The 13,127-nt window shown below is 44.2% G+C and overlaps 1 protein-coding gene across 1 annotated transcript; it reads right to left on the bottom strand.

Moving 5' to 3' along the window:
- Nucleotides 1-1,757: 1,757 nt before the first annotated feature.
- On the bottom strand, nucleotides 1,758-12,605 carry LOC115461726 (oocyte zinc finger protein XlCOF6-like). The gene is made up of 3 exons (XM_030191766.1): nucleotides 12,570-12,605; nucleotides 12,303-12,416; nucleotides 1,758-5,012 (listed from the first exon to the last, which is right to left on the bottom strand). Exons 2-3 carry the CDS (start codon nucleotides 12,352-12,354, stop codon nucleotides 2,506-2,508), a joined length of 2,559 nt encoding a protein of 852 aa, XP_030047626.1. The 5' UTR covers nucleotides 12,355-12,416; nucleotides 12,570-12,605; the 3' UTR covers nucleotides 1,758-2,505.
- Between the last annotated feature and the right edge of the window lie 522 nt (nucleotides 12,606-13,127).

A 13,127-nucleotide genomic window follows, 5' to 3' on the forward strand; every position in this document is an offset into this window, starting at 1 on the left:
TGGATGGGCATGGATTGCGAGGGCAGGGCTCAGGGAGAGAGGGTAATTGCTGGAAATGGATGAATGGAGGGGGCAGGGGACAGAGGAGCATGGATGGGCATGGATTGGGAGGGCAGGACTCAGGGAGAGAGGGAAATTGCTGGCTAGGGATGAATAGAGGGGACAGATGGGCATGGATGGATATGGATTGCAGGGCAGGCCTCAGGGAGAGAGGGCAATTGCTGGATAGGGATGAATGGAGGGGCCAGGTGACAAAGGAGCATGGATGGGCATGGATTGGAAGGGCAGGACTCAGGGAGAGGGGAAATGCTGGATAGGGATGAATGGAGGGAACAGATGGGCATGGATGGATATGGATTGCAGGGCAGGCCTCAGGCAGAGAGGGAAAATGCTGGATAGGGATGAATGGAGGGGGCAGGTGACAGAGAAACATGGATGGCCATGGATTGGGAGGGCAGGGCTCAGGGAGAGAGGGGAATTGCTGGAAAGGGATGAATGGAGGGGGCAGGGGACAGAGGAGCATGGATGGGCATTGATTGGGAGGGCAGGGCTCAGGGAGAGAGGGGAATTGCTGGAAAAGGATGAATGGAGGGGCCAGGGGACAGATGGCCATGGATTGGGAGGGCACGGCTCACACTCTCTCTCTGATATACAATGTCTTTCTGACTCTCACTCTCACACACTCTGTCTCACACTGTATCACATTCACTCTCTATGTGCCACACAGTCACTCACACACTCGCTTGGTCTCATACACTCACTCAAACAGAGAATCTGTGTCTCACACACACTCTCTCTCTCGCCCACACACACACACTCTCTCTCACACTGTGTCTCACATACACACTTGCACACACTCTCATTCTCACACACACACTCTCTCACAAACACACTCACACCCAGACTCACTCTCTCTCACACACACTCACACTTTCACTCTGACTCTCAAACAGTCACTCTCACATACACTCTCCCAAACATACACACTCCGAGGAAAACCTTGCTAGCGCCCGTTTCATTTGTGTCAGAAACAGGCCTTTTTTACTAGTAATAAACAATAATAAAACATTTAGAATATTGAACTGGTTTATTGTATAAGTCATTTCATGTCGTTGCAGCTCAGTATGACATTCAGGAACATTTAAATGGTTTCTCTTTTGTATGATTCACTATATGCCATTTGCATATCGGCCTCCCTTACCAGCCCACCATACACTCACTGTGAGGTTTAACCCCTTCACACCACCTCTGCGATGGGGACGTCTTACCCAAAAAATTCTCACACAACCAGCTGTCAAATTCAGCAAGATTCTTTATTTTTCTTACTTCAACCAGCAGACAAAAATCAAGGGCAGAGTGCAAGCAGCTACTGAAACATGAAAGAGAAAGATCAGGAGGGGGGCTATGCGGGAAGTTGTACAGAGGGTGCTTCTGGGGCAGGCAGAAGGTAGCACTTACATTGGTGATGCTGCTGCCAGAAGCCTCGAAGTTGAAAGATGTGCAGGAGCGGAGGGGGAGAGCGATACCGCACTAGTTGGGGGATGGGGGTGGGGGAAGGACACCCATACAGCACCGCACCAGGGGGGGAGGGGTAAAGACGGCAGCACTGCACCAGTCGGGGGGGAGAGGAAGACATCCAAGGCAGCACCCCCTCACGAGCTGCACCCGGGGCGGTCCACTCCCACCGCCCCGCCCTCGGTACGCCACTGTCTATCTGTCCTCTTCTTCTCATTTGCTTATCTGTCTTTTCCACTTAGTTTCCATCCCTCCCATATTCCATAACCATCTTTCCCATCTTCTAACTTGTTTCTATGTCATGTCCAGCTACAGTTCTTTCTCTAAATTCTTAACAATGCAGAGACAGTTTGCTCCTGGTACTTTCCTTATCTGCTTAGAATACAAGCTTAGACGCAGTGGTAATAATGAACAGAATAAATGTTAAAGTACATATCTCCATACAGGCTTACCTTAATGTAATTTATATAAGTAAAGCTAATATAATTCATACATGTAACTCCCTGTCCAGAAGAGCTTATAATGTTACCATTTTTACAATACTTAAAGTGCAATGAACTCCTGTACACTCTCTACTGAACTGCCACACAGTTCATACATACTGGTCCACGTCCTTGTTCTTAGGCATGTCTTAATGCCTTAAACTATGTGACAGGCCTACGCAATCCCTCTTTTCAGATATTCCTAGTTGTTTGTCCAGGCCATTGGCCTGCTCTGACCTTCCTATCTGACAGTAACCCCTTGCTTTTGAAACATGTATAACATCTTGAATATTGATTTATTGCAAGCCCAGTCAGATAGTTCTTCCCTCTGAAACATTTATCACCTTCTAAACATTTAAATGGTTTCCCTCCCATTTGAGTCCTTTTGTGCTATTTCAATTGGACCTTCTTATTAAAACACTTATCACATACTTAATATTTAAATGTTTTTTTTCTTCCGTATGAGTTTTCGTGAACTTTCTTCTTAGCCTTCCTTCTGAAACATTTATCACATTAGGAACACGTATGGTTTCTCTCCTGTATGAATCGTTTTGTGGCATTCCAGGTTTACCTTGGTTCCGAACCATTTATCACATTCTGAATATTGAAATGGTTTCTCTCCTGTATGAGTTCTTTCATGAAGTTTGACATCACCCTTGGTTCTGAACCATTTCTCACATTCTGAACACTGAAATGGTTTTTCTCCTGTATGAATCCTTTCGTGATTTTTCAGCTCACTTCTGGTTCTCAACCATTTCTCACATTCTGAATATTGAAATGGTTTCTCTCCTGTATGAGTTCTTTGATGAAGTTTGACCTCACCCTTGGTTCTAAACCACTTCTCACATTCTGAACATTGAAATGGTTTTTCTCCTGTATGAGTTCTTTCATGAAGTTTTAGCTCAGCCTTGGTTGAGAACCATTTCTCACAATCTGAACATTGAAATGGTTTCTCTCCTGTATGAGTTCTTTCATGACGTTTTACCTTACCCTTGGTTGAGAACCATTTCTCACAATCTGAACACTGAAATGGTTTCTCTCCTGTATGAATCCTTTTGTGATTGTTCAGCCCAGACCTGGTTGAGAACCATTTCTCACATTCTGAACATTGAAATGGTTTCTCTCCTGTATGAGTTCTTCCATGCTGTTTCAGATGACTTCTACAGATAAAGGATTTATCACATTCTGAACACTGAAACAGTTTCTCTCCTGTATGAGTTCTTTCATGAAGTTTTAGCTCAGTCTTGGTTGAGAACCATTTCTCACATTCTGAACATTGAAATGGTTTCTCTCTTGTATGAGTTCTTCCATGCTGTTTCAGATTACCTTTAAAGGTAAAGGATTTATCACATTCTGAACATTGAAACGGTTTCTCTCCTGTATGAATTCTTTCATGATGTTTTAGCTCAGCCTTGGTTGAGAACCATTTCTCACAATCTGAACATTGAAATGGTTTCTCTCCTGTATGAGTTCTTTCATGACGTTTTACCTTACCCTTGGTTGAGAACCATTTCTCACAATCTGAACACTGAAATGGTTTTTCTCCTGTATGAGTTATTTCATGAAGTTTTAGTTCAGCCTTGGTTGAGAACCATTTCTCACATTCTGAACATTGAAATGGTTTCTCTCTTGTATGAGTTCTTCCATGCTGTTTCAGACTACTTTTACTGGTAAAGGATTTATCACATTCTGAACATTGAAACGGTTTCTCTCCTGTATGAGTTCTTTCATGAAGTTTTAGCTCACCCTTGGTTCTGAACCATTTCTCACATTCTGAACATTGAAACGGTTTCTCTCCTGTATGAGTTCTTTCATGAAGTTTTAGCTCAGCCTTGGTTGAGAACCATTTCTCACATTCTGAACATTGAAACGGTTTCTCTCCTGTATGAGTTCTTCCATGCTGTTTCAGATTACTTTTACAGGTAAAGGATTTCTCACATTCTGAACATTGAAACGGTTTCTCTCCTGTATGAGTTCTTCCATGCTGTTTCAGATGACTTTTACAGGTAAAGGATTTATCACATTCTGAACATTGAAACGGTTTCTCTCCTGTATGAGTTCTTTCATGAAGTTTTAGCTCAGCCTTGGTTGAGAACCATTTCTCACATTCTGAACATTGAAACGGTTTCTCTCCTGTATGAGTTCTTCCATGCTGTTTCAGATTACTTTTACAGGTAAAGGATTTATCACATTCTGAACATTGAAACGGTTTCTCTCCTGTATGAATCCTTATGTGGTTTTTCAGCCAAGTCCTGGTTGAGAACCATTTCTCACATTCTGAACATTGAAACGGTTTCTCTCCTGTATGAGTTCTTTCATGACGTTTTAGCTCAGCCTTGGTTGAGAACCATTTCTCACATTCTGAACATTGAAATGGTTTCTCTCTTGTATGAGTTCTTCCATGCCGTTTCAGATTACTTTTACTGGTAAAGGATTTATCACATTCTGAACATTGAAACGGTTTCTCTCCTGTATGAATCCTTATGTGGTTTTTCAGCCAAGTCCTGGTTGAGAACCATTTCTCACATTCTGAACATTGAAATGGTTTCTCTCCTGTATGAGTCATATGGTGGGTTTCCAAGTTCGCCTTGCTTGCGTAACATTTATCACATTCAGAACATTGAAATGGTTTTTCACAGTATCCAGATGGGTTAGTTTTATGCATACCTTGACAGTCATGAACTTCAGTCCTAAGCCCACTTATGTGGTGCTCAATAAAATTGGAGTCGGTAGTAAAGGTTTCCCAAACATCAGCCCTTTTAAAATCTCTCTCACCGTTGAGTCTTCCAGGTTGTTCAAGTGTTGGGAAAAAGCTACAGTTTCTCTTTTGTCTTTCAAATCTTTCTCCTTTCTGAACTGCTGCTTTCTCACCAGTTGGTATTATGCTACCGAAACCTCCTTCACAGTCTGCTGAAGGATCTGTGCTGTCTCTGGAGGAGTCTTTGTGTTTCCATTCCTCTTTCTGCTGCTCATCACACATTCTCACTCTTTCACTCTCATTCCCAAATCCATCATCTGTTGGATAAAATAGAAAGAGTATGATCATTCATTTTACAGCTATGGAAAAGGATATACTTAAGGTGGGCAGGAACGAGGAGAATGTGCTCCTACCCCACAAAATTCACTGGAGCACCTGGGCTAGAGGTAGAACCGGGAGAGGAAGAAAAGATGGAGCATTGTCAGGAGAGCCGGGGGGGGGGGGGGGGGGGGGCTCGAAAACCTGAAAGTGGAAAAAGCTACAGAGCTGGATAGGATACATCCCAGTGAGGGTGTGTTTTTTGCCTCTATGTCACTGATCAGGTAGGATTTATTACTGGAAGGCAAGCAGCAGATGGTAGAAGAGTACTTTCCATCTATGAAGGGTGAAATACAAAAGAGGTGTATAGACTCTTTGCTTTCGTATCAAACTGCTAAAATAGACAAGGAAATTTCTTCCTGGATAGTTCAGGCATCAAGCTCAAAACAGATTTGTTTCAGAATTATGGAAGGAAATGAACATATTAGTTTTAATTCATGTTAATATGCTGTAATTTCTGGTTTGTCTAGTCTCGTTGTACGTAACCCACACAGAACTGCGAGGTATTGCGGACTATAAAAACAAAGTGTTATTGTCACCAAACGCCTAGCGCCCGCCTGAGGTTAACCCTGTGGCCACCTGGAGGGTCTGTCTCCAACATTGCTCAGGACCGCCTGCACCTGGGCATGTGCTCTATACTAGAACCCTCCTCCCACCGACTGTGTCCTGCTTGCCTCTGAGCTAGTCTCCCACTCTCAGATTATTCTCTGGTAATTTCTAGGACACTGGGGGCCACACTCCAGGAGTTCCACAGTTTCTAGAAAGCAAACCCAAAAACACAAACCAGGATTCTTAGTCAGTACAGGACGGCAGAACTAATAAACTATTGGTTTATTATCATGAAAATGAACAGTGAATGTTTGAAAAACCAGATGAAAAAGTACAGCAAGCAATAACAGATAACCACCAAAACAACCCAAACATTAAAACTATCTAACAACAGCAGAGTGGTCCCTCATTAACCGTACATCTGAGAGCCACGGGTGTGCCAACCCTCTCTCACCTGCAGCTAGCGCGCGGCTGAGTTCTCCTCTCTGTGCTCAGGAAGTTCAATAGACCATTAAATCTTTATCAATGGGCACCGCCCTGGGCCTGGATGGCTTTTCCTCAGAGTATTATAAGATTTTGGTGCATAAAATAATTGTACCGCTCACTCTTTTCTTTGAGGAGGCGATGTTGGGCGGTGAGCTGCCTGCTAGAGCGAACGAGGCGCTCATTGTTCTGGTTTCCTAAGCCAGGTAAATCCCCGGATTTACTGGGGTCCTACCGCCCGATCTTCCTCCTCAACGTAGACGTGAAAATCCTAGCCCGAATCTTGGCGGACAGACTAGCCACTCATATTCCTACCCTGGTGGGAGACCATCAGGTAGGCTTTGTCAGGGGATGACACCCAGGTCTGAATGTTCGTAGAGCGCTGCTTGCAGTGAGCAAGGCGAAGGCTTCTCAACAGCCACTGCTGCTGGTGGGACTGGATGCAGAGAAGGCTTTCGACTGGGTGAGCTGGGACTATCTTTTCGTAGTGCTACGCTTTGTGGGACTCTCTGGATGGTCCTTGCAGGCGATGAGAATACTTTATGCAGATCCGGTAGCCCGAGTGTTGGTGAATGGGTCACAATCTCCTAGTTTTCGGGTACGCAGGGGAACCAGACAAGGATGCCCTTTGTTCCCCCTCCTGTTTCTACTATATCTGGAACCTCTCCTCTGTGACATTAGGGGAGACCCGACGATTGCTGGTGTGGCACTGCCCCAGCTCACCGTCAAGGCCTTGGCTTACGCAGACGATATCTTGCTGGCTTTAACACACCCCCAGAGCTCCCTGGTCGCAGGAATTCAGAATTTGCAAAAATCTGAAGCTCTGCCGGTTCCCCTCTCAGTACAGACAACATGGGAGGGGCCCTTCCCATTAAAGTGGGCCTCTGGCTATCTACATTACTTAGGCATCCGGGTTCCGACAGTCTTGACACAGCTCTATAACATTAACCTAGCACCGTTGTGGTCTTCGACTAAACTTTCTTTGGAGATGTGGCAACACCTCCCGGTGTCCCTGTGGGGAAGAATCGCGCTATATAATATGACCCTAGTCCCCAAATGGTTCTACATAGTCCAGGTATTGTCACTTTTTAACTTGAGAAGGGATGAACTGGCATTGCTTCGCCTGTTAGTAAAGTTCTTTTGGAATGGGAAGAGATCTCGTGTCCCTTTCTCACAGACTTATCTTCCGATGGATAAGGGGGGCCTGGGAGCAGATAGTATTAAGAAGTTTTCTGTTGCGGGTTGTATCAGACACATTAGTGATTGGTTCCGGAGTACCTCATTTTTCCTTTTCTGATACAGAGTCTAGGGTGCTGAGTTCCTTCCTTTTTAGCTATTGGTTGCATGCACCGGTAGGCGTGCCCCCACGAAGCCGGGTTTTGCTCCTCTTTTCTTACCTTTACGGAGAGCATGGCACTGGATTTGCAAACTACATGGGTTTGACGTCCCGGTGCCCCCGCTATTGCCAAAAGGGGCAATGCTGATTTTCCGGTGGGTACGTCCACAGTGGTTTTCCGGGAGTGGAGAGAGGGGGGGACCATTTTCCTTTTCCAAGTCCTGAAGAAGGAGGGCACTTGTAAATCTTTACAGGAGTTGTGTGCAGGCGGATACTTGTCCACCTGGGCTTTTTTGTCCTACCTGCAATTGTGTCATTATATTGCACCCTTGCCGGGGGACTCTTTGACCTCTAAGAGACGGAAACAATTAACAGAGCTCTATGACCTGGAGGCGCAGCTTCTGGTTCCCCTAAAACATTTTCATAACCAAATTAGAGAAGTGTCCCCTGTGGTGCACTATGGAACCTTGGCGCAGTCTTGGGCTGGGGAATTAGGGTGTAGAGTCCAGGAAAAGTCATTGCAGGCATGCATAACTACTTGTTACAGAACGTTTGGGAGTGCGAATCTACGAGAACTACAATATAAATTTATTATGCGTCTGTGTATTTCTCCGCACAGAGCCTTCAGGACTACCTTGAGACCCCAAGACGACTGTCCAAAGTGTTCGGGACAAGGGGCGCATTTGGGCCACATGTTTTGGCTATGCCCCCCGGTGCGAACCTTCTGGAACTCAATATGTGCCTTTGTGTCTAGGTTCTGGGGGATCGAGTGGCATCCCACTCCCATGCTTTTGTTTGATGTTTATCAGGTGATGGGTCGTCAAAGGAGGGGGAAGCTCGCGTTTCTTCGGCGAGCATCCATTATGGGGAAAAAGACTGTACTATCTGTTTGGTTGTTAGCAGAACAGCCTGCGCTGCAGACGTGGTGGTCTCTGATGGTCTCCCTGAGTGCAGTGGAACGTAAAGATGTAGAAGATCTGGCCTCGCAGAGGGGAGACCGCTTGTTTCAATGCTGGTCTCCCTTCTGGGATATCTTGACACTGACAGCCCGCAGTCGGATTCCGAATGGGTAAAGTCCACACGAGTAGGGTAGGGAAGGGTGGGAGGGGGGGTTTAGGGGAAGGGGAGGGTTATGGGTAGTAAGTCAAAGAATCTAGTGGATGTTATAACAAAAAGAAAATGTTGGAACATGTTACAGTTGACTGTTGTTAAACACAATCTTCTTTTGAATAAATAAAGTTATTTATATATATATATATATATATATATATATATATATATATATATATATATATATATATATAAACTATCTAACACTTGTTACTACCTGGGTAGCACCTGGGGAGTTCAGGAACTTAACTGTTCACAAGAATTGGACAGGATCTCAGGACACAGATGTTCCTCCTCCTTACCCCCCACCTTGAGAATAAAGAAAAATCCAGTACAGGGTTGCCAGGTGGAAATTTTTTTTCCAGCCCAATCCAGCCCAAAAAACAGCCCAAAACCCGCCCAAACACAAACCCCGCCCCTGACACCCCCACCCCCGTGTCATCACCCCGCCCCCGCCGTCATCAACCCCGCCCCCGCCTCCCACGTCATCGGCCCCGCCTCCCCGTCATCGGCCCCGCCTCCCCGTCATCGGCCCCGCCTCCCACATCATCGGCCCCGCCTCCCACGTCACTAACCCCGCCCAAAAAACGTCACTAACCCCGCCCCCCCGCGGCCGAAAAAACCGCCCTGAAGCCCAAAAACAGCCCAAAAAACCGCAACCCGCTGCGGGCAAAAATTTCCCGCGGCGGGTCGCGGAAAACCGCCCAATTGGGCGGTAAAACCGCCCACCTGGCAACACTGATCCAGTACCTCCTGTCTAGTTTGAAGTCCAGGGCTAATCAGAGCCCCAGGGCATCAACTTTGAAAGTATCTGGCCAATGATTGCAGATTGCCTTTCCATAAGCTTAAACTGGAAAAGACAAAGCCTTTTTTTCTGCTACAGCTTTAAAACTCAAAACAAGAGCCATCTGCTGGCCAACCAGTAGAAAACATTTCATGAAATAATACAGTTTTCAGGCTTAGAAACCCAGAGTTTCGTCACAGTTATGTTATCTTTTGGAAGGCTCATCAAGAGTGGATACCTATGATAGCAGAAGCAGTGTCGCTCGTTGCTTGCCTTGGTGGTAGGGAAATTAAAGGACTTATAATAGGAGGTAAGGAACATAGAGTCTCCTTGTTTGCAGATGATCTTTTGATATTGACTCAAGGTACAGAAAAAGCCCAAATGGCTTTACAGGAGCAAACGGCAGAATATGGAAGCTTGTTGGGATTCAGAGCTAACCCCGCTAAGACAGAGATTTTGAATACATCCCTTCCAAAAGGGGAGGAGACAAATCTTAGGAAATGTTTGCCCTTTCAATGGGTTTAGTATTTCTGTATCAAACTTGGGGCAGACTGGGAGACACTCTGTAGTTGGTATCTGTTGGAATAATGTATTGTATTTAACATGCATTGCCTGTCAGAAATGTTTTTTTTTCTCTGTGATTACTCTGTGACCTCTGATGTAAATTGCTTAGAGAGGTCACACCCATGCAACTTCCTGTGGGGGTTAGGCACAGCACATGGAGCTCATGATCTCTCCTAAGCTGAGGATCAATGGTGGTGTGAGCATCCATTACCATCTAAGCACATGGAAAGAGCTGATAATCCAAATGTATAGTATTATGTATATATAAGCCTGTCTGAATATATATCTGACTAAAACTGTGAGTAAACAGATGTTTTGTTACTTCAACTTTAAAGTGACTCAGCAGTGAATTATTCTGGGGTGTATGTGAGAGAGATGAAGAAAAGAAATTAACATTTCTAAAGCTGAAGCTGTGTGTATAAAAATCTGCTAATTATTTACTACAAATAATCCAACAGTATCGAGATTTAGAGAGGTGGGATTAATTAATACTGTTCAAGAGAGGAAGGATGGGGGCAGTGAGAATGATGGTTCTCCTTAAATTTTTATATTTATTCCAAGTTCTTCTTGTTGAACTACCTCATAGAAAGATATTTTGCTTTATATAGGGAAGGAAGAGATCCAGAGTAGCCTGGGAGCCTGTATTCCAGTCTAAGGGAATGGGGGGATGGGTATACCCAATCTGGAAAAATACTACCAAGATGCACAACCTAAGGCAGTGTTAGAGTAGCAGATACCCCCAGCCCAACCCAAACAATGGGTGCTAGCAGAACAAGAGGCTAGTATGTTTTAGTTGAAGATTCTCTACTGGGCAGCTAGCATGCTCAAACACATTCAAGAGGTCCAAAACCCCTTTACGAGGACCACTATGAACCTATGGCTCAAGACACATCCCCATTTATTGAAGAATAAGACATGGGACATACGGATAAGTTTATACCCGAGCTAGGCAATAGCTTGTTTCAAAGATGGGAAAGACATGGTCTTCTCTATTTTGGTCAATTTATAGGCGATAACCAAATTCTACATTTTGGAACGTTATAAGTTCACTATCAACTAGCAGCTAGAGATGTTATTCCCTTATCTTCAAGATAAATGTTTCATTCAGGTAGAACAACAAATAGCAGGGGGTGGAGGCCTTAAGTCAGCTTTTGAAACTTTAGTGGGTGGACAAGTTGGTAGGGATTATATATCTTTTGTTTATGGGCTCCTCAACACCTTAGATAAATGGAAGGCTACCTACAGGGGGGCATGGGAGAGAAATGGGAAAATGTCTCAATGCGATCTCATAAATTGTCACATGCACCTCACATTATTGAGAACGGTCTTAAGGTACTGGTGAGATGGCATTACTCTCCATGTAGACTGCAAGCCATAATGAGGAAAGGGGTTGGTTTATGTTGGAGAGGGTGTAGCCGGAGGGGAATATATACTCACATCTGGAGGGAATGTCCTAAGCTCCAGAAATTATGGAAGGAGGTATCTGCATATGGGCAACAGTTACTCGAGACTCATATAGCGTGTACTATGGAAAATGCCCTACTAAGTGGGAGAGTGGAAGGGATAACAGGAGCTATGGATAAATTAATGCTACTGGTTTTTACAGCAGCTCGACTGCTGATTGCCTCACATTGGCATACACGGACCATGCAAAAACAGGCTGTATATTATATGCAAACAATATAGATTGACTACCTTAAAATCTAATAAATGCAAATATCAAGAAATGTGGGGCAATTCCTCCAGTTGGAAGGACAACCTGAATTTTGAGGACGGGAGTGAAGGGAAGGGGAGAGATAAGGGATGCGGAGGGTCTACTTTTAGTTTTTCATTATTGGGGGTGGCAGTTTGTTATGTAACAAAATACTTGTTCTTAATTTTTTATGTTAAGAGATGCTGTCAGTTATTTTGCTAGAAAATTAATAAACAAAGTTAGAAATGGCAGTTGCGACTTCCTGTGGCAGCCTGCATGAGGTTGTGGCCGCCATTTTGGAATTGGGAATGGCATCATTATGATAAACTGCATTATATACTGTGATTTGTATTAACCTATCAGTAACACAAAATGTCCATGACTAAGTCAAACTGAACCTTGTTCATCAGTCATGTCCCTCCACAACAGTGCAGAAGACTCTCCACCTCCAGCAGCCCTTTCAACAGTACAGATTTCACAACCCCAAGACACTCTAGGATAAAGGGTTTTGCAGACCAGATCCCACCGCTGGGATACCCATCTCTATCCGTGCCTCCTCCATCTCCACAGACAGTTTAATCTGTCCAAAGTAGGGAAACAGACAGAGGGAGGAGAAGAGGAGATGACAACCTTTTATCTCACCAGCGCTGAATTCCTGAATGATTCCAACTGACTTTAGTAAAGATGTGCAGGAGGAATTCTATACGTACCTGTTATAGAAGTCAGGGTCTGCTCAGACATCTCTGATTCAGGATTTTCCATGAAGGGGATATCTTCCTCTTGCTTAATACTCAGGGAGAACACAGATGTTACAATTGGAAGGTCTGTGATGAGAAAACACATTCACAAGGATTCACGAGGTATCTGATAATACTAAATTAGGAAACTGATTTTAAGTGGCCAAATGTTTGATGTTATTGACCCATCTCCTGTGATCTAAAAATGCAAAGCCCATTAAATCCCAAACATTTACTTACTGTTGAAGTCATTTGGATTTTCTTTTCCCTCCCACTCAAATTGTTGAGTGAAATATTTCTCATCTTCCTTTTTAATCTTGAATATAACATCAGGATTAAGAATTGAATAACCTGTTGATAAGAAATAGGAAAATTACATTTAAATTGTAATTGTAGAATCCCTCGGAAGGTTCCCTCTGCTTCATGTTTTGATGGAGCAGTGCGTGATTTGTGCATGGAGGTCTGTGTACAGATATCTTGAGACGTGTGTATTTGAATGACAAAGCTTGGAGAGAAGAGGCAGCAGTGGTCCGACACTTGATTAAGATTATATCATAGAGGTTTTCTGGTATAGAGATTTCTCTTCGTTTCCCTCCTAGGTGGAGGCACTGCAGCTGCCAATCTTCTGGTTACCATTTGGAGAGGTTATACGTTGTACAGTATAGTTGACGTGTACAGCTGATATGTCATGACCTTATGCAGAAGTCTCAGAGGGAATCTCTCTCTGGTCTTCTGTGCCAAAATATTTTGTATAGGAATGGGAGAGAGACTCCTGCTGGTGCTGTGTGAAGCCTCTAG

The sequence above is a fragment of the Microcaecilia unicolor genome, chromosome 2, assembly GCF_901765095.1.
Source record: "Microcaecilia unicolor chromosome 2, aMicUni1.1, whole genome shotgun sequence".
Classification (NCBI taxonomy): Eukaryota; Metazoa; Chordata; class Amphibia; order Gymnophiona; family Siphonopidae; genus Microcaecilia; species Microcaecilia unicolor.